Source organism: Pantherophis guttatus, chromosome 1, assembly GCF_059756535.1.
Source record: "Pantherophis guttatus breed Tessera chromosome 1, ASM5975653v1, whole genome shotgun sequence".
Taxonomy (NCBI): Eukaryota; Metazoa; Chordata; class Lepidosauria; order Squamata; family Colubridae; genus Pantherophis; species Pantherophis guttatus.
The window spans coordinates 283,608,868-283,635,182 of record NC_142063.1 but is presented as its reverse complement, the minus strand read 5'-3'; the positions used below and the strand labels follow the sequence as shown (position 1 = coordinate 283,635,182).

The 26,315-nt window shown below is 38.0% G+C and overlaps 1 protein-coding gene across 2 annotated transcripts; it reads right to left on the bottom strand.

The window, feature by feature from the left end:
* Positions 1-314: 314 nt before the first annotated feature.
* FEZ2 (fasciculation and elongation protein zeta 2) lies at positions 315-26,315 on the bottom strand. 2 transcript variants are annotated; one of them, XM_034428170.2, is made up of 9 exons: positions 25,900-26,303; positions 23,296-23,404; positions 21,742-21,858; positions 16,735-16,879; positions 14,248-14,516; positions 10,357-10,437; positions 4,701-4,776; positions 2,555-2,620; positions 315-1,202 (listed from the first exon to the last, which is right to left on the bottom strand). In XM_034428170.2, exons 1-9 carry the CDS (start codon positions 26,175-26,177, stop codon positions 1,186-1,188), a joined length of 1,158 nt encoding a protein of 385 aa, XP_034284061.1. In that variant the 5' UTR covers positions 26,178-26,303; the 3' UTR covers positions 315-1,185. The 2 variants fall into 2 exon arrangements, with proteins under 2 accessions (XP_034284061.1, XP_034284063.1); XM_034428172.2 differs by lacking the exon at positions 10,357-10,437 and having other exon boundaries at positions 25,900-26,315.

Here is a 26,315-nt window from a genome sequence, read left to right as displayed (position 1 = left end):
TCCATAACCTCCATTGATAGCTGGTTCTGCTGTTGTACAAATCTTACTGTTAGAAGGAGATGCACTTGGGCAAGTTATGATAACTAAATGTAGCCAAGAGAGCCACCAAATAGACAACTGGCATTTTAGCCCACAGAAAAGAAATGTTTCAGAAGAGACCCTCTCCTAGTTTTCCAGAGAGTAAAAGAAAAGTAGGGGAAAAATACTTTTAGTCTATTAATATAAACCTACCATAAAGACAGAGATATTATTCTTGGTTGTGTTTCTTGTCTGCATTACCACTACTTACAGTAAATAAGACAGCTGAACAGAAATGTTTTAAAATTGTTCATTAACATATCGAAGCATACAAAAGATACGATGACCAAACATTTAATATGGGTTAAAAGTACAATAGCAGCAATACTATAATTAAACTACGTTAGTTTTAAATTAAAAACTACAGAAAATGAAAATAATGAGACAATGATTTGGGGCACAATTCATCTTACACAAATCGAGGGTGTTCTTTATTGGAACCCTTTCCCTCTATGCCAACATTAGGCTTTGAAAGAAAAAAAAACAACCAACCAATGAGGGGAAATGATAATCTACCACTTTTTACTTCAAAGGGGGTTAATGAAAGTCATACGAATCAGTAAACAATACTACAATACTGTCTTTATTCTTACTTTAAAAGTCAGTTCCTGTTTCTATCAACATCTTCATCCCAGAGCCTTCAAGGAAGAACTTCAATGGAATTTTGCAGTGCAGGCTCAGCTTTTGATCCATTTTATACATTTAATACTTGGACCTGCTGCAGCTTTTATTAAGAGGTGCATTATGTTTAATAGGCATCTTTTATTTATACTGATGTTATTTTTCCTTCACAACACAAATAGGTGTTGGGTGAAAAAATTACATGCCATATAATGTAAAAATAGTCTTTAAAAAGCCAAAACAATGCATGTGAGTAAAACTGTACAGAATTCATTATTTGTTCAAACAATTTATATGCGGGTGGGGGAAAGGATGAATTTTACATGATCTGGATGACTTATTCCAGAATTCAAAAACAGAAGCAGGCAACGAAAGTAACAAATACATTAGAATTCAACGCAGTGCAAACAAACAGTCAGGTCTGAAAGAATCCATGGGAAAATGTTTTTCACAGGAATTTGCCAGGCTGTTTTTTCATAGGTCTCTTCACGTAGGACACAGAACTGCAAAATAAAGTTACATATGACTGTCGTTAAATTGATGCTTTGTAGAATATATCATTAAACCTTCCAGAATCAAAGTTGCAATAATTATTATCTGTACTAAATATGATTCCCAACCCTTACCACATAAACAAAACTGATAAATCCATAAAGATATATACATAATATGTACACACACACCACTGCTAATTATTTATTTTTTTTACAGAAATGAGCTATATAGTAGGTCATGTCTTGGTCACTGGGTTAAATTTTTAAATTTAAGAAAAGCTGACCAGCTTTAGTCCTCAATTTTCAGAATCTGTGAAGAGAGCTTTGAGATAAAACATCTCAAAGATTTAGGGACAACTGTATTCTCTTGTCCAGGATATTGAAGCCTACAACTTAAAATACAGAGAGGATCAAGACATGTCCTTTATATACTCCTTTATCACATCTATAAGGCACAAACCTCAGAGCAATGCAGCTTTCAAACCAATGCTAGCACAATATAAAACAAATAAAGAAATCAGGTTTAAAATGTCATAACCGAAAACTACAAAGGTGTCCTTGTTTTGGGAAACAATCTTTCATCATTAATTTAAACTTTAAATAAATCTTAATAGTTGATAATAATTATGATGATTTGTAATGGTAGAGTTTAAGTATCTAAAAACAAAAATATAAACAGAAAACATTTACATTTTCTCTGATAACACATATTCTCAAGAATTTCTAGAAGGTAGCCATCTAGAAATTGGCTACCAAAGTTTGCTTTAATCCTGAAAGTTGGCTACTCACATTTATTTAATAACCAATGTTACACATTACAATATGTGAGGCAATCATCTGTATGTCGAACATTTTTATGATGTTGCAGTGATTAGAATGCAATATTGCAGGCTAATTCTGCTGACTGCAAGCAGTTCGATTCTCACCTGCTCAAGATTGACTCAGCCTTCCATCCTTTCGAGGTCGGTAAAATGAGGACCCAGATTGCTGAGAGCAATATACTGACTCTGTAAACTGCTTAGAGAAAGCTATAAAGCACTGTGAAGCAGTATATAAGTCTAAATGCTATTTTATTAAAGAGGAGAGGGGCTGCTTTTTGTATAATCTAGCTTTCCTACCATCTACACTTCCAAAGAGCACTTTAGAACATGGAAACTGGCCTCAAGAGACAGAGACATTCTAGAGATCATAGAAGATCTCCTTAATATCAGAAAGATCAGCATAACCATTCTGAAGAAACAGATTCAGTCTGAAGTAGCTTCCAAAATAGCACCACTGATTTTGTTCATGACTACAACACCACAGAAGTTATATTTATAGAAAGCTACAATCATGCAACATGCAATAATCAGTAAACTCACCTTTCAAAATGTAGTCTGTTAATAAGCTTGGCACTTTCTCACTGTCTTCTTTCATGGCATGAAGAACTATAAAATATGAGGATGCGGTCAATGGAAGAAGTAGAATTCACCGCCTTTCAATAAAATATGCAAATAGAAAAAACTAACGAATGAAGGTGAATGTACATGTCCGAGGATAATGTGGCACTGTTGCAGGATCCAATCTGGGTCTGTCAGCAGAGGTTTTGTCTTCCAAGCTTCCTAGTCAGATTACAGAGAAGTTCCCTGAAGATGGGCTCCAGCATGGGTCCGAAAGCCCTGAAGACAAAATCTCTGGTCCTGGTGACTGACCCAGATTGGATCCTGCAAAAAACTAAGACGAAGTTATTCTGTAGATCCTTTTCTCATCACTTATTAAAGGGAGAAAGATATAAAAATACTGAGTAGAAATAGCTGTTACGTATTCAGATTTGTTTAAAAGATGGATTATTCCTATGAACCCTATTCCTATGAATCCCATGAACTCAAACTATTCCTATAGTACCAAGAACTTTCCATTTTTGGTAGGATGTGATGATCTGGGAATTAAAACAATATATCCATTTTCTCATTCTCCCCACCCACCCCATCTGGCTCCCTAGACCAGGGGTCTGCAACCTTAAACACTCAAACAGCCATTTGGACCCGTTTCCCACAGAAAAGAAAACACACAAAACCCTTCCCGTGCCCAACTATTTCTTGAGCAGCCACAAAACTAGCATATGTAGTTGAATTAAATGTTCTGTTTTCTTCTGAAATTTTTCTTTTCTTGGGATCTATCCATGGTTGGCCTACTGGGGGTTGAAAAACTCAATAAATCGTATGCCGATTGAGTAACAGGGAGCTGCAGCAGAGGGGTGAAAGAGCCACATGCGGCTCCAGAGCCGCAGGTTGCTGACCCCTGCCCTAGACCTTGCAGTAAAGGGAACCTGGAAAATTTAGTGAACTTGTCTTGTACTTTTAATTTTTTAGATCATTACTACAGATAGTCCTTGACTTACAACAGTACATTTAGTGACTGTTCAAAGTTACAACAGCCCTGAAAAAAGTAACTTAAGACCATTTTTCACAATTATGACCATTGCAGTATCCCCATGGTCATGTGATCAAAATTCAGATGCTTGGCAACTGGTTCATATTTATATCCTGGGCCATGTGATCATCTTTTGTGACCTTCTGACAAGCGATGTCAATGGGAAAGTCGGATTCATTTAACAATAGTGTTACTAATTTAACAACAGCAGTGTTTCACTTAACATATGTGGTAAGAAAAGTCATAAAATGGGGCAAAACTCACTTAACAATATACATTTGGGGCTCAATTGCAGTTGTAAGTTGAGGACTACATGTGTATTTACCCAAAAGAAAGATGAGCTATTGACAGGAAAAAACCAACAGTCACAGCTTCTGTCTTACTGAGGAAGAATGGAGAAATTTATATCTAAAAGCTCACTATGTAAGAGACTGAAATAATTTATAATCTTTTTGAAAAGAGCACATTCCAAATCTGTAATTATGAGCATGCATAAATGTCATGCAAAATCTATTTACTCTTTGGAATTGAAATAATATCCAGGTTTGAACAGTTTTGGAACTCTAAAATAAATGGTTTGAGCCCTGTCGTCCGACAGCATTAGCCTAAAGAGAGTCAGGTAGTCTGTCCCTGAGCAACCAACAGATCAAATTTCAGTTAGTCAGTGGATAACAATAGTGTTAGTTCCTCGAGCTGTATCATTTTAAAAACTTAATTCACAACAAAGAGGCATTTTCAGGCTTATTTTCTTCTAGTTAGTGTTTCAGCACTCTTGTTAAGCAGTTAATTGTGCAAGGCAAACAATGTTGATTTTACTGGAAGAGATAAACGAATATAGTCTTCCAAAAAAGTCAAGACATAGGAATGATGGATAATTGTAGGATATATGAGAAGAGTAAGCAAACATAAGACTGCTGACCAATTCCAAACATTTAAGAGCAAAGTGGATTTCCCTGGCTAATTTAGAACAGAACCACTGAGATGACCCTCAAAAGTAATCTTCAGCTGAAAGAAACTCTGGAAAATCAGCTGTTTTTTCTCGTCAAAACATCCATGGAAATTTATTTCTCTAACAAATCATATTTATGTGCTTACTTTTTGTTAATGTTTGAAGGTCTTCAACTGATGGAGGTCCATTTTTCTTTTCATAAGGAATAACAGTTGTCAGATACTGTCAAACAAAAGTTATGATTACTATAAAATATTTTCCTAATTAAGTTTAGTTGCTAAACATCTGATGTTGGCAATATTAGATATAGTTCTTGCATGTAGCTATGCTTTGCAAAATGTAATTATGTGTAATTCAACTCTACTGTATGTCATCTAAGAAAAAGTGAAACACAGTGAATTCAACTAAAAGATGTCCCAGCAAGTAACAACAAAATAAGTGTCCCTCTGACAAAACTGATAATTTTAAAAATGTGCTTATATATTACATACATTTTTTCTGAGCTTCTAAATTACACTCTTTTCAGAATTTTGCTGCACTGTAAAGAACACTTACGTGATTCCATATAGAAAAGAATTTTTACATTAGATATTCTGTACAGCCAAAATGAAAACTTTTTTTTTAAAGTATAACAACAGGAGATTCCATAAAATAAGGCTTAATGAACTCTAGACAAGACCAATGCACTATAATTATTAGCAAAGAATAAACAATATACATGACAGGACAGTGAAACCATGTCTGTCAATTCAGGTCTTAAAGTTTTGAGGCCAGAATCAAACCATCTTTGGTCACTCCCTCGCAGTGATAAGAAGTTTTATATTCCAACTTCACAAGTCCCTCATGGTGAACTGACAGTGGACCATGCAAGATAGCCAATTTATGCTCAGAAGTGGGTACACCTAGGAGCACAGTGGAATCCCATATTGTTGAGCTTAGCTGTTATTTCTTGCACTGATTTATATGCATTATGTGATTCCTTGAAATTTTACTCTATCTGCTTTGCTGAAATAGAAATAAGCGCCATTTAGTTTTACATTTTATTTTGAACAATATTTTGTTTCCAGCTCTTTGATATTTTTCTTACATATCTATGGTATTATGGATATAAACTCTCAAATTATATTGCCAACTTTAAATGAACATTCATATTTAAAAACCTCAAGGAATGTGTCCTTTCCAAAGCTTAATTTTTCAACACTTATAATTAAAAATTTGCATTTGCTCCTTTTGGTAAAATCTTAGAGCCTTCTATAGCCTTGATTCAGCAACAGATTTCAATACAAAGAAGATATTTTTGTTCTAAGGTTGAAGGTCAATACTGTATAGGGTTACTATTTCTAAAATTATTTATAGGAAAAACACAGACCTTTAGTAATACTAATTCAATATTTTTGAAAAAATGGGGTAGTATTTTTTATTTCAAAATGAAGGGTATTTCCGGGGTCTGGGTTTCTTTCTTGTGTGTGGTTTATTTCTTAGGAATTATATTCTTGCACTGAGTAATAATGAGGTACCACACTATTGTATTACACTGATAGCATAATCCAAAAACAGCATCAGGAAAAGCAGTTTTATGCTAACATGAAATTACTATACAGATAAAACTTAATTCATCCCACAGAAATGCAAACAAATCAAATCAATAACACAACATTATGCACGTTTATCAGACCCATTTGTCTTTGAAGCCCCTTCCTGAAGCAGGATATCTTATTCTGGTAGGTTCATGTTGTACACTAAGGGCAAAATGCAGCTGAACACCTCTTTAATAGATAGGAAACTATTAAGTTAGCACAAGTAGAGTCCTGGTAGCGTAGCAGACTAAAGCACTGTTATTAACATCAGCTGCCTGCAATTACTGCAAGTTCAAATCTCACCAGGCTCAAGGTTGACTCAGCCTTCCATCCTTTCTAAGGTAGGTAAAATGAGGGACCCAGATTGTGGGGGCAATAAGCTGACTTTGTATAAATATACAAAAGTATGAAGGCTATTGCATAACGCATTGTAAGCCGCCCTGAATCTTCGGAGAAGGGCGGCATATAAATCAAATTAAAAAAATAAAGTAATAGAGTCAAGCCTGTAATTGGTATAATACATGTATCTTCAGATCACATACTTTATGTACTGTTGAAGGCTTAAAAAGCCCTCATTTATGCACCACTTTCAAATTGTGATACAAATATTCTCCAATTCAGACACAGAGATACATGCACAAGGCTTAACATGAACTGAGAAATGATTTCTCAATGGTCCACTTAAATGAGGTATTAACATAGTCACTGTACCATAGGCTATAGTGGATAGGCTGGTAACATACAAGGCGGAACATGTATCTTCAGAATTATCCTTCAAATTCCATGGAACTGTCTGGATTTAGTAGATCACATGCTTTCTAAGTCTCACACATTCCTTAAGATTTAACAGAGATTCAAAGTTGCCCAGCACATATACTATCTAGAAGAATGACAAGGTAGATCCTATGTATGAGGGATGCTTGGTGCTTTCTGAGCTTGTTTGCTTGCTAGTTTCAATATCCAAACTAGGTAACATCATCAGTGCTAGTCTAGCACCGATCTAAATCTAGATTTGATCTTAATTTATCAGAGATTAGCATTGATATTACCTAGTTTGAGTAATGAAATGTCTGCAAGAAAACAACGAAGTTCAGAGAGCACTAAGGACCCCGCACTTCAACCCTGAACTACAAATAATCTCTTTTATTGAGACTGAGATCCTATGTATCTCACCAATAGCCCAAGATTAAAAAAGTAATACTGTAATAAGAACAGGCTTTTATGCTAAGAGATTCGTGTTTAATATAGCATGCAGCTACAAGACAGACTAGGGACAGATAATCTATTCTCTAGTTCTGAATAACACAGGCAAGTATCCCCCCCTCCCCCCTTTCAATCTCTCTTACAGCATATGTAAGTCACCGGCACGGCTGAAAGATAGCATCATTCTCAATTATATTTGGTGCAATTTTATGTTCCCTTCCTTTAAATCTCTAAGATCCCATGCTCATGCCACTTCATTCTCATGGCTAGTACATTTTTAGAAAGAAAAACAAGATATTTTGGCTTATAAAGCAATAAATTGGATGACAGCAGGCCAAGGAATTTTTTTTTAATTTTCCTGTTTTATGTCTCCAGTTGTTTTGTGCCATCTTCTTTTTCTGTTTTAGTTCCTCCAACCTCTTCCCCAAAACCTCTCTGTCACTTTTCTACACTGGAAAAATTGAGAGATTTGCTATGAAAACAAATAATAATAAAGACTTCATTTTGGAAAAAAAAATACTACTGGGAAGAAAAAAGAAAAAAAATCCCGACTGGCTTCCCTTGTGCTACATTTAGGTTCCAGTTTTGAAAACAGTGTTTTCTATTGAGGACTATCAAGATAGTGGAGTAAGCCTTAATTTTTAGAAAATGGTCCATAGAGCACTTAGCTTATGGCAAGCTATGTTACCTATCCAGGCACCTCTTTTCTTTAGTTCTATAGGAGATGCAGGATACTGCTTTTGCTTCCTTGAAAGAACAGAGAAGACACTCCTGTAGAACAGTGATGGCTAACCTTTTTGCTATAGCGTATATTCTAGGCGCCCTGCCCCCGTGCGTGACCACCACCCTCCCCCTTCTCCTGGCATGCAATGGCACAGTAGGCTCATTTTTTGCTCTCCCCAGCTTCCAGAGCCTTTCTAGGAGTTTGGGGAGAACGAAAACGGCCTTCCCCATCCCCCCCCCAGAAGCCCTCCAGAGGCCGAAAATAGCCCGTTTCTGGCCTGTTTTTTCTCTCTTCCCAGCCTCCAGAGCCTTTCTAGGAGTCTGGGGAGGGTGAAAACAGCCTTCCCCACCCCTCCGGAGGCCAGAAATGGCCCATTTGCCAACTTCCAGTGGGACCGGAAGTTGGCAAGTGGGACGTTTTCGGCCTCCGGAGGGCCTAAGGAAGGGGGGGGGAGGAAGAAGACCGTTTTCATCCTCCCCAGACTCCTAGAAAGGCTCTGAAGGCTGGATACAGCAAAAAACGGGCCTTCTGGTCCCACCAGAAATTGGCAAATGGGCCTCCAGAGGTGGGGTGGGGAAGGCTGTTTTTGCCCTCCCCAGACTCCTAGAAAGGCTCTGGAGGCTGAGGAGAGAGAAAAACGGGTCTTCCCCACTACCCCTGAGGTCCTCTGGAGGCAGGAAACAGCCTGTTTCCCTACTTCTGGTGAGCCCAGAAGGCCTGAAAATCAGCTGAGCTCACATGACCCCTGATATGGCTACACGTTTGCCATCACAGGTCTAGAACATATTACATAATTGATTAAATAGCTACTTTTTAATTTCTAAGGACGGCTATAATTTATAGGGTTTATTTACATTCAAGAATTCTATTCTATCAAAAACTTTTATATAAGATCCTGACATGGACATTTATTAGTCTTCTAAGGGAAATATATATATATCTAACAACTCCAAAATCTTTAATAATCAGTAGTTTCAAAGTATGAAATAAATATATTAGATGCTGCCTTAAGATGAGTCAAACCCATATTATCTTTATTATTTAGGTATGAGCTCCATGTTATTTAGGTATGAGCTCCATATTATTTACGTATGAGCTCCATGCAAATGCAGAATCTTTTATTTATTGTTCAGGTTTTAGAAATAGTGAATAGTTGAAAAATTATTTTTCTTTAACTTTAATAACTTTTAAGATTTTGAGAAATCTTAAAGTTACCTGTAATTTAGAAATAACACCCACCATATGAAATCCAATCAAAACCATGTACATATAAAACATATATTAATAGTGTCAACTTGTGCAAGGTTTTATCAACATTCTCTACAGTATATGTATCTGCATCTATATCATACTCTAGCAAATCACTTGTAACATTGAATTAAATTTTTGTGTAATAAAATAATTTATGGTAAAATATGTTTTCTGTATTTCATATCAGCATCCATGCTCCACATATGAGCAATACTGTTATTCTACTGGGTTTGCTTTGGGTTCTTCAACACTCTTCATCAGATAAAAGTTTAAACAAAACAGATGGGGATGGGAAGAATCAGGAAAAAGAATTATCTGGAACCATGAAATTTGCGTTCTAAACATAAAAAAGAATGTTGAAGGAATTGTAGATATTCAAATAAGGGTTTTTCTTGCTTTGTGTTGAGTTGAGGCATAAAATTAAGGGTTCTGCCCTTTATTGCACATATTACTTTCATGAATGAAGGCCAATATACATGTCCCAGGATAATGTTGCAGGATTCAGTCTGGGTCGGTCATTGGGATCTGGTCTCGGTGACCATCCCATTTTGGATCCTGCAACGTTCTACTTGGATACGTATATTCCATAGGCTTCTGGAACACACCTTTTCTTCAGAGATTTGTTTCCTGATTTGAGGCATGCCGTTTACTGATCATTTTTCTTTTCCTAGACTGAAACTTTAAAACTGACATAATCTTTCATTACTGCTTTCTCAGACAGGTATTTAACTCCAAGTATGTATTATGCTGTTGCCTGCATTTTATTTTGAAAAATTAAAATAAACCCTAAGGGGAAATTTTTCATCTTCTCTTATTTTTTCCCCCGTGCATATCAAGGCTTGTCTGCTTCTTTAACTACTAAGGAAAGAAAACCTTTGTAAACAGCTCTTAGCTTTAAGGCAGGGAAGATGCAAAAAAGCATAGAAATGTATTTCCTCCCTTTCTGAGAACACCTGAAGTCTGAAACTGCCAACTTTTAAGACAGGAATGTATACAGAGACAGAAAAGACAGCACAAGGAAAACAAAGTCAGAGGGTAGCCCAGCACCTGTTTTTCTCCACCCGCGTTTCCAAACGTTTGTCGAAAGCCATTCTGAATGACATTTGAGATTCCTTCCATACTGAAGCGCTATAAGGAGTGAGAACGTGACAGAAAAGGGAGGAAAAAGAAAAATGTAAAGGTATTAGTTAGGTTTTTTGGGGGGATGCCAGCAAGGTAAATGTTAGAAATGAAATATAGCTGTAGCTTAATGAGAAAAGCACTGACTTTTAAATATTTTGCTCTTTAGGGATTTAGGAATGGAGCCAGCCAAATATCATATATACAGAACTAGAATAAGATTGTTTTAGCAATAACGATCTTTGGCTGATGCTTATTATCTCAAATAATATATTTAAATATATATGAAATCGCACATATAGAACATACTAAAGCACACTGCCTTGTAAGCTTTTTGCTCCTTGCCCAATCCCATTATACATTACAATAAATGATATTGTAATAAGATAAATAATCCAATGTTTTATTGGTATTAAAAACAGCATTTCCTTGCTCCTCATGGCTGAAAGTGGGAAATATAGAACAATACCAACAAACGACACAACATATTCTGAGCAGGGAATTCAATTTTTAGTTGATATTCCTTTTGAAATAAATCTAGATCTGTAGATAGTAGAATCTGTCAATATTTCATTCTTCAACTAGACATTATTCTAATATGAGGTAGCCCATTGGATTTTTCCATGCTAGTCTTGTTTGGATAAACTAAGAAAAAAACCCTATTTCATCTATACCTAGAAATCCTGACAGAAAAACAAACCGCTATTCATGGTGACTGACTGTATTCTCAAGTTTCTCCTACCCAAACAAGAAAATTCTAACTGAAACTGGAAATCACACTGCACTACTGAAATGAACAAGTGTTTGATACATGAAATGAATGTTTATGTTGTGAGATACATTCAGTTTCTATACACAAAACAAATCCAGTTAATTCTTTCACTCTTTGCAGTTGTCTTCAGTGTGGGAACCTCAGGTTTTAATGGCAGAAATGTGAGAAATATACTGTTATACACAAGATAATGTACATACAAATTTAGTGGTATGTTATATGATGCCCACAGAAGAATAGCGGAGAACAAATCATTTGCTGCCAATAGCCTTATTTTTTTAATGAATGGTGGAATCATTGAAGGCAAACTGTAATCAGTAGTGCAAGCTAATATTAGTGCATTCTCTTGCTACCTCCTGATTCTAAAGTGCAAGACATCAAGGACAGATTACAACAAACAAACATTGTGTGACAAACTATGTGACAATGATAGTTTCATCCATAGAAGTTGCATATTGTGGGGATATGTTCCTCTTTTGAGTATCTGCAAACATCTCATTGACCTTTAAAGATACATTCACTTTATAGGTTCATATTCTTCTTATGTAGATATTAAACAATCAAGCTTTTGTCTGAATAAACTCTTACTCGATGCAAGAGTTTTATAATTTATGAATTATGAATTATGTTCCTTTTATAATAGTATTATTGTGTCACATCCTTCAAAAGATATTGAAGAAACTGCTTATAGCTCTCCAAGATAAGGATATCTAAGGTGTCAAGGAAAATCTATGTTGAGAAAGATATACATCTCAGTTCTGGAGCAATTTTTACAGGGGAAACTACACTGCTCAAAAAAATAAAGGGAACACAAGCAGAAGACATCCGAGATCTGAATGAATGAAATAGCCTTATTAAATACTTTGTTCGTTACATACAGTAATTTTATGTTCCCTTTAGTTGTTTGAGCAGTGTATAAACTACTGTATGTAAAGAACAAGTATTTAATAAGGCTATTTCATTCATTCAGATCTCAGATGTCTTCTGCTTGTGTTCCCTTTATTTTTTTGAGCAGTATATTATCAGATTGCTCACTCTTATACTTCTGTAGAGATGTGTCTGAAGCATTCAGAATGTGAATGCAGAATGTGTCTGAGGCATTCAGCTGATACAATCCTCTAGAGTAAGAGAAGGGTCCCCCCACCCCAGTTATGAAGCATTCATTCTCCTTTGAAAAAAGATGCTTGGCACCCAATCCTTTACCTTGTAGGCACCAGGCAAAGCATTTTTATATTTTCCTTGATTTTTAAATCATTCTTACATTCGATTTTTAAATTACATTTACATTCTCCAGTTGTTTTACTATGCAGCTTAGCTTGTCGGTTTATAGTCTTTATATGTGTGCTTTATTGATTATTTTCATTTCTATTCTAAATTACCAGAGGATATTCACAATAAAAGGCAATGTAGAAATAAAATTGTACAAAGCTTTAAAGCTCTGCAGAATAAATAGTATTTTCAGTTGACCTTAGCGTAGTAGAAGATAATTAATCCATTTATTATCTAGGTTCAGTTGATAACTCATTGGACCTCCTAATTACTTTGGCAAATAAAAGGTTGAATTATAGGTCACATCACATTATTTCTATGTAACATAAATTACAGCAGAAAAATAAGTCTTTAACAAGAGTGTTTGCAACATACATGCCTGGCTTAGTTGTCTCTCAAATGATACACTTTTTAACAATATAGTGATGTTATTTTTCCTCTTCCTTATTTACAAGAAGTATGATTTATATTTAACCTTTTATATAATTCCGCTTTGTAGTGAATGTCTTTTCAGAGGGAATTTGCTAAGAGAGTTGGGTTGCCACAATTTCCACCCAGTTTCTGCTTCTCTAGTGACAATGTGTTTGCTCACATGGTAAACACAGATTTTAATGAAATCAGCAGATAAATTTTTTTTCTGTTTTGCGAAATATCCTAACATCAAGAAAACCTCATGTTAATGAAAAAGTTCTTGTGAATTCTGGGAAGTACTCTTAATGCCAATGAGCCTGGGAAGAACTATCCTAGCACATTAGCCTATCCATAATAGCATTAGCAGATTCTATTGTCTAAGGTGGCTGGAGAAGACAAAACAGGGAGATTACACACATAGGTGATGAAACGAAGTTAATGAGAGGAGGAATAATGTGGAAACTTCAAATAGCCTTTGGATAGAGAAAACTGTACGTTTGTGCATCAACAATTACTTAAATATATTGAACAAATTCTACATCTGTGACAGCCCTGCTGAAAAATACTAATTTCAATAGCAGCTGTTAACCAAACTTAAAGTAGGTGTTAACATTTCAAACACTTCCTGAATTTCCCCCTCATTCCGTAACAATTACCCAAAGAGGTAAAAAGACTACTTGTACAAATTTGGTTGAACAGAGTAAGAAATGTAATGCTGATCATCTGAGAAAGTAGTAGTTGTTCTTCAGTCTTGTAAACCTTCGCCAGTACTAGTGATGATCAGAAAAAAAAATATAGAAGATTATGAATATTTCTATGCCTATTGAAGTATATGGAATCCAACCATCGTTTACCAAAAGAGGTGATGTTATTGTTGTCATTAATGCTGCTTAAGGTAAAGGTTCCCCTCACACATATGTGCTAGTCGTTCCCGACTCTAGGGGGCGGTGCTCATCTCCGTTTCACAGCCGAAGAGCCAAAGCTGTCCGAAGATGTCTCCATGGTCATGTGGCCAGCATGACTAAACGCCAAAGGCTCACAGAACACTATTAACTTCCCACCAAAGACGGTCCCTATTTTTCTACTTGCATTTTTTACGTGCTTTCGAACTGCTAGGTTGGCAGAAGCTGGGACAAGTAACGGGACCTCATCCCGTTACGCGGCACTAGGGATTCGAACCGCTGAACTGCCGACCTTTTGATTGACAAGCTCAGCATCTTAGCCACTGAGCCACCACATCCCTAATGTTGCTTACTATTATTCATTTTAACTATTAGTAAGAATAACTGGGCAAAAATTAGAGATCATATTATATAAAGTGAAAATGTAAACAATGATTCAAGGGAGGCCCAATGCAGAGCTCTTACTGTTCCAGGCAGGTGGCTTTTTTCTTGCTTTCCGTTCTGAGGAGTGCCGTTTTTTAACTTTTTCTTCTTCTTCGCCATTTCTTTTTGTTCTCGTTGCTTGTTTTGTACTTCGATCAGGACAGATATGAAGCTGTTCTTTACTTCCTTCTCAAACTCCAGTTCATCCCGTAGGGCTAATTGTTGCACTAATTCCTCAGAGTACTCCTTGATAGCTGCCTCAATCTCTTCTAAGAGATCATTTAACTCAGACACAGACAGTTTCTGCACCCCTGTTTTCAAAACAACAGAAAACATTATGATCTCTAAAACAGTAGATTGCAATAATAATCTAATTCCAATAATACTTACCCCAATAAACATATTCTGTCCAATATGTACTTAGGTTAAAAACTGCTCCATTATTCTATTTACTGTATATATATATATATATATATATATATATATATATATATATATATATATATATATATATATATATATATATATATATGTATATATATATATATATATATATATATATATGTATATATATGTATATACCCATCCACCCCATGTAGATATCATCTCTAAGAAAAATCACTTAAAACAATTCTGAACTGTTTTAACAGTGCAATTATCTCTCCCTCCCTCTAATTGTTTTTAATTCAATTTAGCATGTACAAAGTTGCAGCTCGCAGCTTCCAGGTTTTTTAAAGCTCAAGGCAGATTAATTTAGATTGTTTTCTTCAATGGTTTAAATTAGTGTTTCTCATTGTAAAGATGAGAACTTCATCTTTACAACTTCATCTCCCAAAATACCCCAGCCAGCCAAGAATTCTGGGAGTTGAAATACATATGTCTTAAAGTTGCCATATTTGAGAAACACTGGTTTAAATCATTCATATTCAAAACTGCAAACTTTCTCTTTCTTTATTGATATCAGAGGCACCTTCAAATTACAGACATATATGCACAAATGAAGGCCAATTTATGTGTCCCAGGATAATGTTGCAGGATCCAATCAGTCACCAGGACCAAAGGTATAGTCTTCCGAGCTTTCTGATGCTGGAGCCCATCTTCAGGGAATGTTTCTTTAGCATAGTCTAGAGCAGAGGTGTCAAATTCATGTCATCACGGTGGCGTCACGTGACGTGTCAGGACTTTTCCCCCCTTTGCTAAACCGGGCATGGGCGTGGCCAGCACATGATGCATCTGGCCCATGGACCAGGAGTTTGACAGCCCTGGTCTAGAGAGAGAAGTTCCCTGAAGATGGGCTCCAGCACGAGTCTGAAAGCTCAGAAGACTAAACCTCTGGTTCCTATGACCAACCCAGATTGGATCCCATAGACATATATAACTACAAACTAGTACTATTGCATTTATCAGATGAAAGCTATAAACACCTCTATACCCACTTCCAAATAGTTTAGGATTATAGTACCAAGTTAATATAAACATATAAAATCATTTAACAACATGAATAATATTAAAAAAGGAATGCGGATCTGGTAGTTTATCTTGGAGAACTGGAATTGAAGCAAATATAGTTTTCTCAACAGCTAGACAAAAGTATTCTAGAACAGAAGACTAAAATTGCATTTTCAAGAAGTGCTATCAGTTTTAAAGACCAGTTTTCTTCTTATATTTGCGTGTAAGGAAAGAAAGCCACATACTAGGAGACTCCATAAACTTTTCAGCCCTACAAAAAGTGTACAATTCCTCCAGATTATGGCTGTTTCTTTGGAAGACAACATCCATTTACATAATCTAATGCAACTGCATACTTTCTTACCTTGCCTTCTTTAAGAAAGAAAGGAAAATTGTACATCTTTACTTTCTTTCAGCAACAGAAAATAAAAATCTGAGAGAAAGATAAAAATGTTCTTGGTACAACAGTATTTAGAAAATAGAGGGCTAGGATAAGTCACAACTAATTTTGAGAAAGCTTTTTAAGAATGTTGTATGTTGGTCTCTTTTCCGAAGTTTCAAATATGTGACTCAGTTTTGATTCTTCCAAATATATCTTATATGCAAGTAATTATTGCATAATAAAAACTTTGGTACACTATAAAACAGGGGTATCAAACTTGATTTCATTGAGGGCTGCATTAAGATTGTGTTTGACCTGGGGGCTGGGGGGGGGGACTGGGCTGTGTGTGGCCAGCTCAATGTCACTTGTGCCGGGGATGCCTGTGGAGGCCCGAGCGCTCTGCCAGTGAAAATGGGCTCCTGAGCGCCATTTTGGCTGCAACGGCCTCCTGCAACCCTTTGCCAGCAGCCCTCGTGAGTTCCATTTTCACTGGCAGACGCACTGTGGGCCAGTCCTTTGCTGTTTCCAGGGCGGTCCTGCGGGCCAGATCTAAGCACTCTGTGGGCCGGATACGGTCCCTGGGCCTTGAGTCTGACATCCCTGCTATAAAAGATGTGTATAACAGTAGCATATTCTTTAAATGCAAGATAGTTTCTAAGACAAACATCAAACAGAAGATACAAGTAAACATTACTTACTTTCTTCATAATTGTGGTTTGTACTAGACCTTTTAAGTGTTTGAATTTCTTGCGACAACATGGACAGACGGTCTGTCTGGCTTGGTGTTTCATCATCATCTGGATCGGGAGATTCCTGCATCATTTCCTCTATTTCTTCAATTACCTTCCACACACATAAAGTTACAGAGTGAAAGACAAAATTATACTGATTATTTATTTTTGTAAAGACTGTTTAATAATAACTTTTACTCACTAAAAGACTTTTCAGGTAGAAGTATAAACGGTCTAATAATAAATAAACAGTATTAACAGATGATTTTCAAAAATAGAGAAATATCTGTTAATTATTTTTTCTTTTAACAACCCTATAATCCCTTGCATCGGGTGGGACTGGGGCAACTAAACAGCTTGAGCATTTACTATCCGGATGCCCTTCCTGATGCCTAAAGTTCGCAGCAGACAATTATTCATTGCGCCCAGAGAGAGAAATATTTGCCAATACCTAGGATCGAACTTACAGCCTTCTGACTGTGAGGTCAGAGCTCCACCTCTAGGCCACTGTGCTGCTCCAGGTTAATTATTATTTATATATAAATAATTGCTTATAAATGATTAATCATGGAAAACCCATTCCTGCCTTTGGAACAATATAGTCATACATTAATACCATATTATTCAATTAGTCAATCCTTATACCTATATAGACACAATTATACATTTCCAAGGGATTTACAAATCAAGTCAGAGAAATGATAAAATCCACAAATACTATAAGTCTCAGAAAACATCAGTAAAAACTAAAATAATCCACTGCTACTCTGAAAGGAAGCAAATCAAAGGCCTGTCAGAAAAGCCATGTTTTAATTATTATCTGAAAAATTAACAAAGTAGGGACTAGTTGGATTATGAAAAACGCGCATAATGTGGAGAAGCAAAGTGAATAGCATTTTAATCCAGCAATTGTACGTGGATTTGGGTAACAAATGCTATCAATTTGAATAGGAAGCATGTTTCTACATTATCCCCCTCTAACCTATCTGGCAGATTTTCCGAAGTCTGTAATACCGGTACAGGATGCAGTAGTTCACTTGGTAACAGTATTACAGCTTCTCATTCCCTTGCATGGCTATCATTTTAGGGTCTGATCCGAGTTGCTGGATTCTTGGATAAAATATTTTTCAAGGGATGTTCAATGGCTGGAAGACTGATATGGAAGGAATGACTAATAAAGTAGTCTAATTGGAGAAGTTAAATAATGCTGCACAGATAACATGAAAGGAAAGTGAAACTGTTGCTAAAATGCAGCCGTGCATTTATGAACTAGTACAATACAAATATCTTCCACCAGTGCAAGTGAATGGATAGCTGGTGAACACAATTGTTATATTTCCCTACCATTCTGATATTCCTTTTCACTGATTGCTTCAAGGAAAAAGAAAAACAAAACAGTAGCATTGTAGAAGTCATCTGTATAATGAAGAGATATATACACACAAACATATATTTTGTAGGAGCTTCATCATCTATCAGTATGTTTCTGCGTGAAATTCAATATACTGGTTGCTACCTTTACAATCCTATATAGCTTGGAGGCAGAGGTATCTAAGAGAGTGCCTCTCCTAAGTAGATTGTCTCCCAAATAGATCTGGTGGTGCAGTAGTTAAATTGCAGTATTGCAGGCAAACTCTGCCCACAGCCTGAAGTTTGATCCTAACAGGGCTCAAGATTGACTCAGTCTTTCATCCAGGGGTAAAATCTGAACCGGTTTGCTACCGATTCGCTGGCTGCGCATGTGTACTGCACGTCAAGCATGCATGCGCAGTTAGCACCAAAAAGAGGCTTGGGAAGGTAAGTAGAACAGCGACGGGCGGGAGATCAGCTGTGGCGTGCAATTTAGCTTCGCTAGAAAGCAGGAATCGTCGGATCGTAGCTTTTTTAAACTACCGGTTCGACTGAACCGGTAGCTTTTTTTACTACTTCGGTTCGCCCGAACTGGTAGTTTTTATCGTTACCGCTTCACCTGAACTGGAGTGAACCGGTAGCATTTCACCCCTGCTCACATCCTTCTGAGGTCAGTAAAATGAGGACTCATACTGTTGAGGGCAATATGCAAATAATGTTTCTATATTGAAAACCACCCAGAGAGTGCTGTAAAGCGCTATGGGGGTAGCATATAAATCTAAGTGCTGTTGCTATCAACTGAGTTGGATGGTTAAGGGCTTGGGAAAGGTCCTCACCCACCATAAGAAGTGATGAGCCCCCACTTCTCCCCTCCAATGAAACACCTGTACCCCGAGGCAAAGATGAGTCCTACTCTCTCATGGCTTTCTACAACCTGGTTAAAATTTAGCACTGTGGAATGTGATTGGCTGTGGAATCATTGGTGCCAGTGTGTTGTTGTTGTTAGTATTATGATTGTTCATGTATCTTAAGAGTCTGATAAGATTGAAGTGTAGATAAATCCCATAAATAAAAACAAAATAAAGCATTCATACAAGAAGTCCTCTATGTATACATAACTTGGTACAGAGCGGTTGACATCCTGCGAGTTAAAATGCCATTTGAAAAAAAATAAGGTTCTCTTCTCCTAATGTGCGTTAAAATCTAAAAATTCACAGCTATGTAAACATTTGAGTTCTAGCAAAAACAGTAAAATATTCATTTAATAGGCATTTGAGAGGTGGAGAAGATGTCTGCTTAATTTGAACGTTCATTAAATCTAAATCCGCACCATTTGTATCAATTTGTTCATGATTTGTGGAATTACTTAACTGAGCTAAATGGCATTGTTTGCAGTAAAATCTGTTTAATGAACAAATCCTATAGTCCATTGAATGGGTGTTACATCCACACAAAAATGTCTTTTACATCTGAAGTTGACTACACATGATTCATCATACACACAGCTGACTAAAGTCATACAAGTAAAGATGATTTTAGACTTAAATTACCATACTAACCATTCTATCTGATTATTCAATCATGTTTTTTTTGTAGATCAACTTTATTTTCCTACTGCCATTCATAAAACATTGAAAAACTACTTTGAATATTGTAACTTTTATCAAATGTGGGAATATTTTCCACAGTTGAGGGGGGCTAGCACTTACCATCAAAGTGCTTTTCAGCGATAATATGAGGGCGAGCCTGAAACACACCCACCCACTTATATGTACGCACTTCATCATTTTCTCTCTGTCATATACATACATAGCTAAGAATAATAGGAGAGAAGAAAGGGTTTAAACTCCTCCTCCCCTAACTCAGCCTCTTTTTTTAAAAAAATCAAAATGGTTGTTTCTCTAGTAAAGTGAAAACAATGTTTTTTTTCTTGCTCATACCACCGAGTTATAAGAAAAAGTAGGTGGAGCTCCCAGGGACATTGGTGGGCCACAGAGAAGACTAGCAGAAGGCAAAGGCAATATGCAGCTCTCCCATATAAGTTCTAATTTAAGAATGAAACAGTACATATCTTCTCCATTTAAAACATGGGTTATTTTCAGTGGTGGGATTCATCCGGTTCTGTCCAGTTTGCGCGAACTGGTAGCAGCGACCGCAGAAGGCTCCGCCCATCCACCTGGACGTATTGTGCGACTACTGCTCATGCGCAGAAGGCTGTGCGCATGTGCAGAGGTGGCATGTGTGAGCGAAGCGAGCGTGCTCACATTTGCGAACCGCGACCCTTTATACACGGCAGGAGAGAAAGTTGAACACCTTCAATATGCGCTGTCTCCGATGTATTCTTGGCATTACCTGGCAGGACAAAGTCCCAAATAGCGCAGTCTTGGAACGTACTGGAATTTCTAGCATGTATACACTATTAAAACAGCTGGCTTGGGCATGTTGTGAGAATAGCTGATGGTCGGATTCCAAAAGATCTCCTATATGGAGAATTAGTGCAGGGAAAGTGCCTCAGAGGGAGACCACAGCTGCGATATAAGGATATCAGCAAGAGTGACCTAAAGGCCCTGGGAATGGACATTAACAACTGAGAAACTTTGACCTCCGATCATTCAGCTTGGAGGCTAAAGATGCAGCATGGTCTTCTCCAATTCGAAGAGACAATTCTTCGGCAGGCTAAGGCAAAGAGGCAGTCCCGGAACCAGCGAAATCTGGGGCTGGGCAGGGGACAAAATGTATCTGCCCTCAGTGTGGAAGGGATTGCTACTCTCGAATTGGCCTTTTTAGTCACACTAGATGCTGTTTTAGGACCTCTTTCCAGAGCACGATACACGATATAGCATGATAGTCTTTGTTGTGACCCCAGCCCCAGAGGCTGATTTATCTTCGAATGCCGAGTCGGAGGATGATATGGAGGAGGAGGAAACTGTCATGAGCTATGTGCCGCAGGGGCTGTCTTCACTGGTGAGTCAGCAAGAACTGACAGTTGCTGACGTGCCTTTGGACCCCAGCCAAATTGAGGAGGAAACAGAGGCCGGTAACGATGAGGGGGAGCCCCTACTGGATGCAAGAGAGAGACGTAGGAGACGTCATAGAGAACAGCTATTGCCACGTCCCAAGAGGTGTGGTCAGGAGACGTAGGGCTACACCCTACAAAGTATAAAAGGGGTGTAACTGGGCTGGAAAGGCGTGGTGAACAATTTGTTGGCGTTTTGGATGTAGTGGATTTACAACTGTTAGTCTGGAGTTTTTTGACAAGAGTCTGCATTCCTGCAGTAGCCTGCTGGCTGTCTGCCAAGACCTTTGGAACATTGCCTGGTAACTATTGGACTGATAAACACTTTGGAAGAGAACTATTTATTAAAGGGCCAGCTTCAGTCTATCTAGTCTGCATTTGTTACTGCCGGGCTATTTGAGCCTCTGCAAGGCCACTCGTGGGAGGGGACAGAACAGTCTTTTGAGACTGAAGGATGCCAATGATATGGTAGGGAAGGTAAGTGAATCCCACCTCTGGTTATTCTGTATTAGGCCATATCCTTACTAGGCTGTTTCTAAGCATTTCAAACATATCTGAAAGATGAAATATTTGATGCTGAATCGCACAAATTTATTTTTGAACTTTACCTGTTCGGCTGTGAAGAGAGGCTCTTCACTGATGCAGGAGACGATGATAGAATGCATGTCTAGCTGGTCTCTCAAATCTTCATCATCTGACAAGTCAAGGTTCAAATTATCATTAACCTGTATGAAAATGAAAAATAAAACAGGTTATTAAAAAGAGAGAGAAATCAACCAACTATCATAACACTTAATTATATAATAGTGTATGGTATCTTTAAAAAATGCTTAAGGATTCAAAATATTGACACCCCAATATTATTATTATCTTCCCTATCTATGTGGTGCTCAACCTACACATCAAAATCCAGTTCAAACATACAAAACAATATTCTGCAATTCAGGTTGATTAATTCAAATGAACTGAATAAATAGATACTGTCTTGCCGGTTCACAGATCACATTTATTCCTGAAAGGATCAATTTAATACAATCCATTCTGTGACTTGATATCCTAAAACAAAGCACTGACCTTGGACTCTATTTTGGCTTCAGAGGAGAGGTAAACCTATATTTAGTGAGGTGTCAAGCCACTGTCTAATTTATTCTTCAAAATAAATAAGATGCATAATCAAAATTGTTAAAGACAACCAGTGTGGCATAATAAAGTGCTAGATTGAAGCCAAGCAATTGAGGCTTGAATCTTCCCTTAGGCATGGAAACCAGCCGGGCACCCCTAATCAATGTCAGACTCTGTGACAGGCCAGCCAATAAACACATTATGCATTGATAGGTTGTAGGGGTAGATCTTCAGTAAAGGAAATGTCTATTATTTCTTTATAGTTTTGCTCTGTTAGAAACTTTAAAACTCTTCCATGGATTTTCTGATTCACTTCTAGGGATCAGCACGTAGATCTATCCAAGTAAGTGATAGAACCCATCTGAACTTAATTGATTCCAAAACGCTTAGCATAACTGGTCCAGGTTGGAACTAATCAGGAAATCTCAGGGTTGTAAGCTGCAGCAACAAATAATATAAAAACTATCCCAGAAGGAGGTACTGGAGAACCACTTCTGCCCCACTGCTGAGAAAATGTCATGGGCTTATCAGTTTAATTCCAAGTTCTTGACTTTACTCAAGGGAGTTTTTGCAGTAAGAGCTTTTCAGGGCAATTTGAAAAAGTTTAAATGCTTCTACCTTTTGCCTTATACTAGCTAAGAAGGAATAATATATTGCATATATTTTTTAATGAAACAGAGGGCTGCTTTTATTCTTATATCAGTTACTATTACTGGTTACTTGACTTCTGGCTTAAACACAAGTGTTATACATGATTAGAGTTGACAATGTATCAATGAAATGTGCAGGGATGCAAATGTAGGATTAACATTAAAATGGTAATTCTTGCATTTTTTAGAATTAACATGTCCTATTGGACATTGGCACGTTAAATAAATTTTGAAGAAGAAAACACATGATGCCAACAGAAACAGAAAGCTAATAATGGTATGGCAAAGGAGGCTTTAATTAAATTGACAGCTTATGTAATATTTAATGTCTAGGACACAGATTTAAATGAACAAAAGGAACATTTTTCAAATTGTTCTGGCAATACTTACTCCTTTTTCAGAAAGATTCAGGGTTGGCAAGTGCAGAGTTCTGGTGTGGGATGATTTCCAATCGACTGGCATTACATTACCATAATTATCTGTCAGAGCATTCCAAATCCTGGAAGAAAAAAAATCCAGTCCTTACAATATGCAGAAACTAAGATTCTAAAGTGAGTAAAGCTCCTGCTTTTAAAAGTGTCTGTACCATATTAATTCCAAAGTAAAGTATGTCAATACTAGCTGGATACCCGTGCATCGCTACAAAACTATGTGATGGGGCTTGATAAATTGACACTTAAAGCTTGAAAATAAATTAATAGTTAAGATCGACCCCTTCTATCCCCTTTCTCTCCCTCAGGCTTGTCCCACAGAAACGTCTCCTATCCTATCCCCTTCTCTCCCTCAGGCTTGCCTCACAGAAGCTTCCCCTAGCCTATCTCCTTCTCTACCTCAGGCTTGCCCCACAGAAGCCTCCCCTATACTATCCCCTTCTCTCCCTCAGCCTTTCCTCACAGAAACCTATCCTATCCCCTACTTGCTGCTGTGAAAGTAAAACTGAAACTGAAACTCCTCTCCTCTGCTTGTGTTTTGCATTTGGAACATATTTCTTTTCAGGTGGGGAGGGGGAATAGAACTCCTTAGCATCAGAGCATGGAACAGATTTATTTTCAGGTGGAGAAGCGAAGTAGAACTCCTTAGCATCAGAGTGTATTAATCATAATATAGGAAATACTAATGCTCTGATGATCATTTTGAAAAATCCTTTCTTAGTGAGGACCTAGAAGCCAAGAGGAACATACATGGCAAATTTCAAGTTTGTAGGCTTTACAGTTCTGGAGATTTTGTGATTACGGCGTAAGTGGTTTTTGGTTTTATATATATATTCATAGCCTCAGCCATGAATGGGGAATCACACACCACAAAAATATCCGTCATTGGATCTGACTTTTACCTTTGAGCTCTTTCCTTAGATTTGAATCTGTCAATTTTGCATTAAGAAGTAGAGAATGCATGCAATGTTATGATTTGGCTAAAGACCTTCATGGGTTGTCTTATCAGGGGTGTCAAACTAGTGGCCCATGGGCTGGATGAGTCCTGGACAGGCCATGCCTACTCCAGCTCTGTGAATGGGAAAAACGTCGCAAAACGTTACGTGACGGCAATGTGATGTGGTGAGCTTGATACCTGTGTCTTATACCAACTTGCCAAAGAATGAAATTGTTAAACTATGTAAGTATCTGTTTAGCAATAAATTTAATAGAAAAACCTTTTCTCTCTTAAGTGCTTATAAAAGCAGGACACAGATTATAATACACAAGAAATCACAGCTGCCAGTACTTTAGCTACTGTTGACCTTCATCTGCATTCAAGTTCTTCCCATTTATTGTAATTATTTCAAGTTTGCCATGAAGGAAAAAAACTTAATATAGTTTGCCCTTATTTTGGCACGATGTATTAAACAAGAGGTTTCAAATATTTCCATTATCCAACCATGGCTTGTTCTTGCCTTTCAATTCCTGATATAGGACAAAGAAGCCATAGCCAGCCTAAATTCTGAGGTCAGGTAACCTTGGAAGATGCTTCTGCAGTTTTTTAGCTGCTCCACCTGGTATGGGGAGCAATGCAAAACTGACTTGAGCGTTTACTCATTCATTCATTATAAGCCAAACTTATAGTGCTCTTTATGCTACAATGTGCAAATATCAATATATCCTTTGGCTAATATGGATATTATTCACATTAGTATAATTTATTAAGTGGATAATAAATTGTTTCCACCATCTCTCAATCAAATCTATATCTTGGGTATACAAGTGCTTTTGATGCAAACTACAGAATGCACCCATACCAATGGTTATATTGAAGCAGAGGTTGTAGTCTAAAATATTTCCAATTCCTAAATGAGTTAAACATCAATACAAGTTAGAGTTATAAATCAGCAAAAACCCAAGCGAAAAAGGAATATTTGAGACAATTTCTGAAACGTGCACTTCAGAAGGGTCCAATGCAAAGGTGGGGTTTTTTTGGTGCTTTTTTTAGACTTGCAATAGTTCCAAGTTCTTAAAATAAAACATGAGGGTCTGCACAGAAAACGGGCCTTTGGGGACTCTGAGAAAGGACCCTACTACCCTTAAGTATAAGATACAAAAGGATCAGATTCCATTTTAGGATAGATTGCCTTCCACCAAATTCCAGCGCCTAGTCCGTGGAATGCTGCTAACCTACAGAGTTCAGTCTGGTTGTGCTGGAAAGTTTAAAGTCCAAGTCGGAGTGAAGGCGAAACTCTCTTACTTACCGGGCAGTAACCCCAGAGAGCTGGGGAACACCCTATTACTCTGCCGGGGATTGCTCTCCATTAGCAATGAATCGTGTACTGCAATTCTCTCTTCCCTACTTCCTCTCCCCCCCAACCCCCATTTCTTTTTGCAAGGAGAACCCCCCCCCCCCCAATCCCCGGCGAAGTTTTTCCACGACCGAAGGGAGAACCTCACTCTTTGCAAAGGGACCGAGTCTCCCCAAGCGACGGGGGTCGAAGAGGAGGACGGGGGAGGCTCCCTCCTCCTCCTCCTCCTCCTCCTCCAAGGAAGGAATCCGACCCGCCGCTTCACTCACTCATCTTCGTGCAAAGCGCTCCGTTCGCTGAGGGGCTGAGGCGGGAGAAGGGCTTCCGGGTCTAAGCAATGCTCCGCCAGCAGCCGAGCAGGTTGGAAGCAGAGAGGGAGCTCGGTCCCCAGATCGCCCCGGCCGTCCCAGGGGCCTCCTTCCACGCCCGCCGCCGTCTCCGAAGGCTCCAGGCAGCAACCGCTCGGCTCCGACGTAGGCTGGAAGCCCGAGAAGTCCTGCCAGTCCCCGGCCGGGTCCCGCGGCGAGGGCGCAGTCGCCGTCGCCATCGCCGAAAGAAGCCGAGAGGCCGCGGGACCCGGCCAACGCGCGCGCCCGCCCGCCCCCTCGCTCTCTCTCTCTCTCTCTCTCTCTCTGTGTGAGCGGCCGGCGCGCGCTCCCGATCGCCGAGGCGGAAAAGCAAAGGG

Excerpts from the sequence above, each read along its gene's own strand:
- FEZ2 (XM_034428170.2), bottom strand. The coding sequence starts at position 26,177 with ATGGCGACGGCGACTGCGCCCTCGCCGCGGGACCCGGCCGGGGACTGG. Across the intron at positions 10,438-14,247 it reads AAAGCCACCTGCCTGGAACA|CGCTTCAGTATGGAAGGAAT; the intron begins GTAAGAGCTCTG and ends CACTCCTTATAG. Across the intron at positions 4,777-10,356 it reads ACGCGGGTGGAGAAAAACAG|TATCTGACAACTGTTATTCC; the intron begins GTGCTGGGCTAC and ends TTTGTTTGACAG.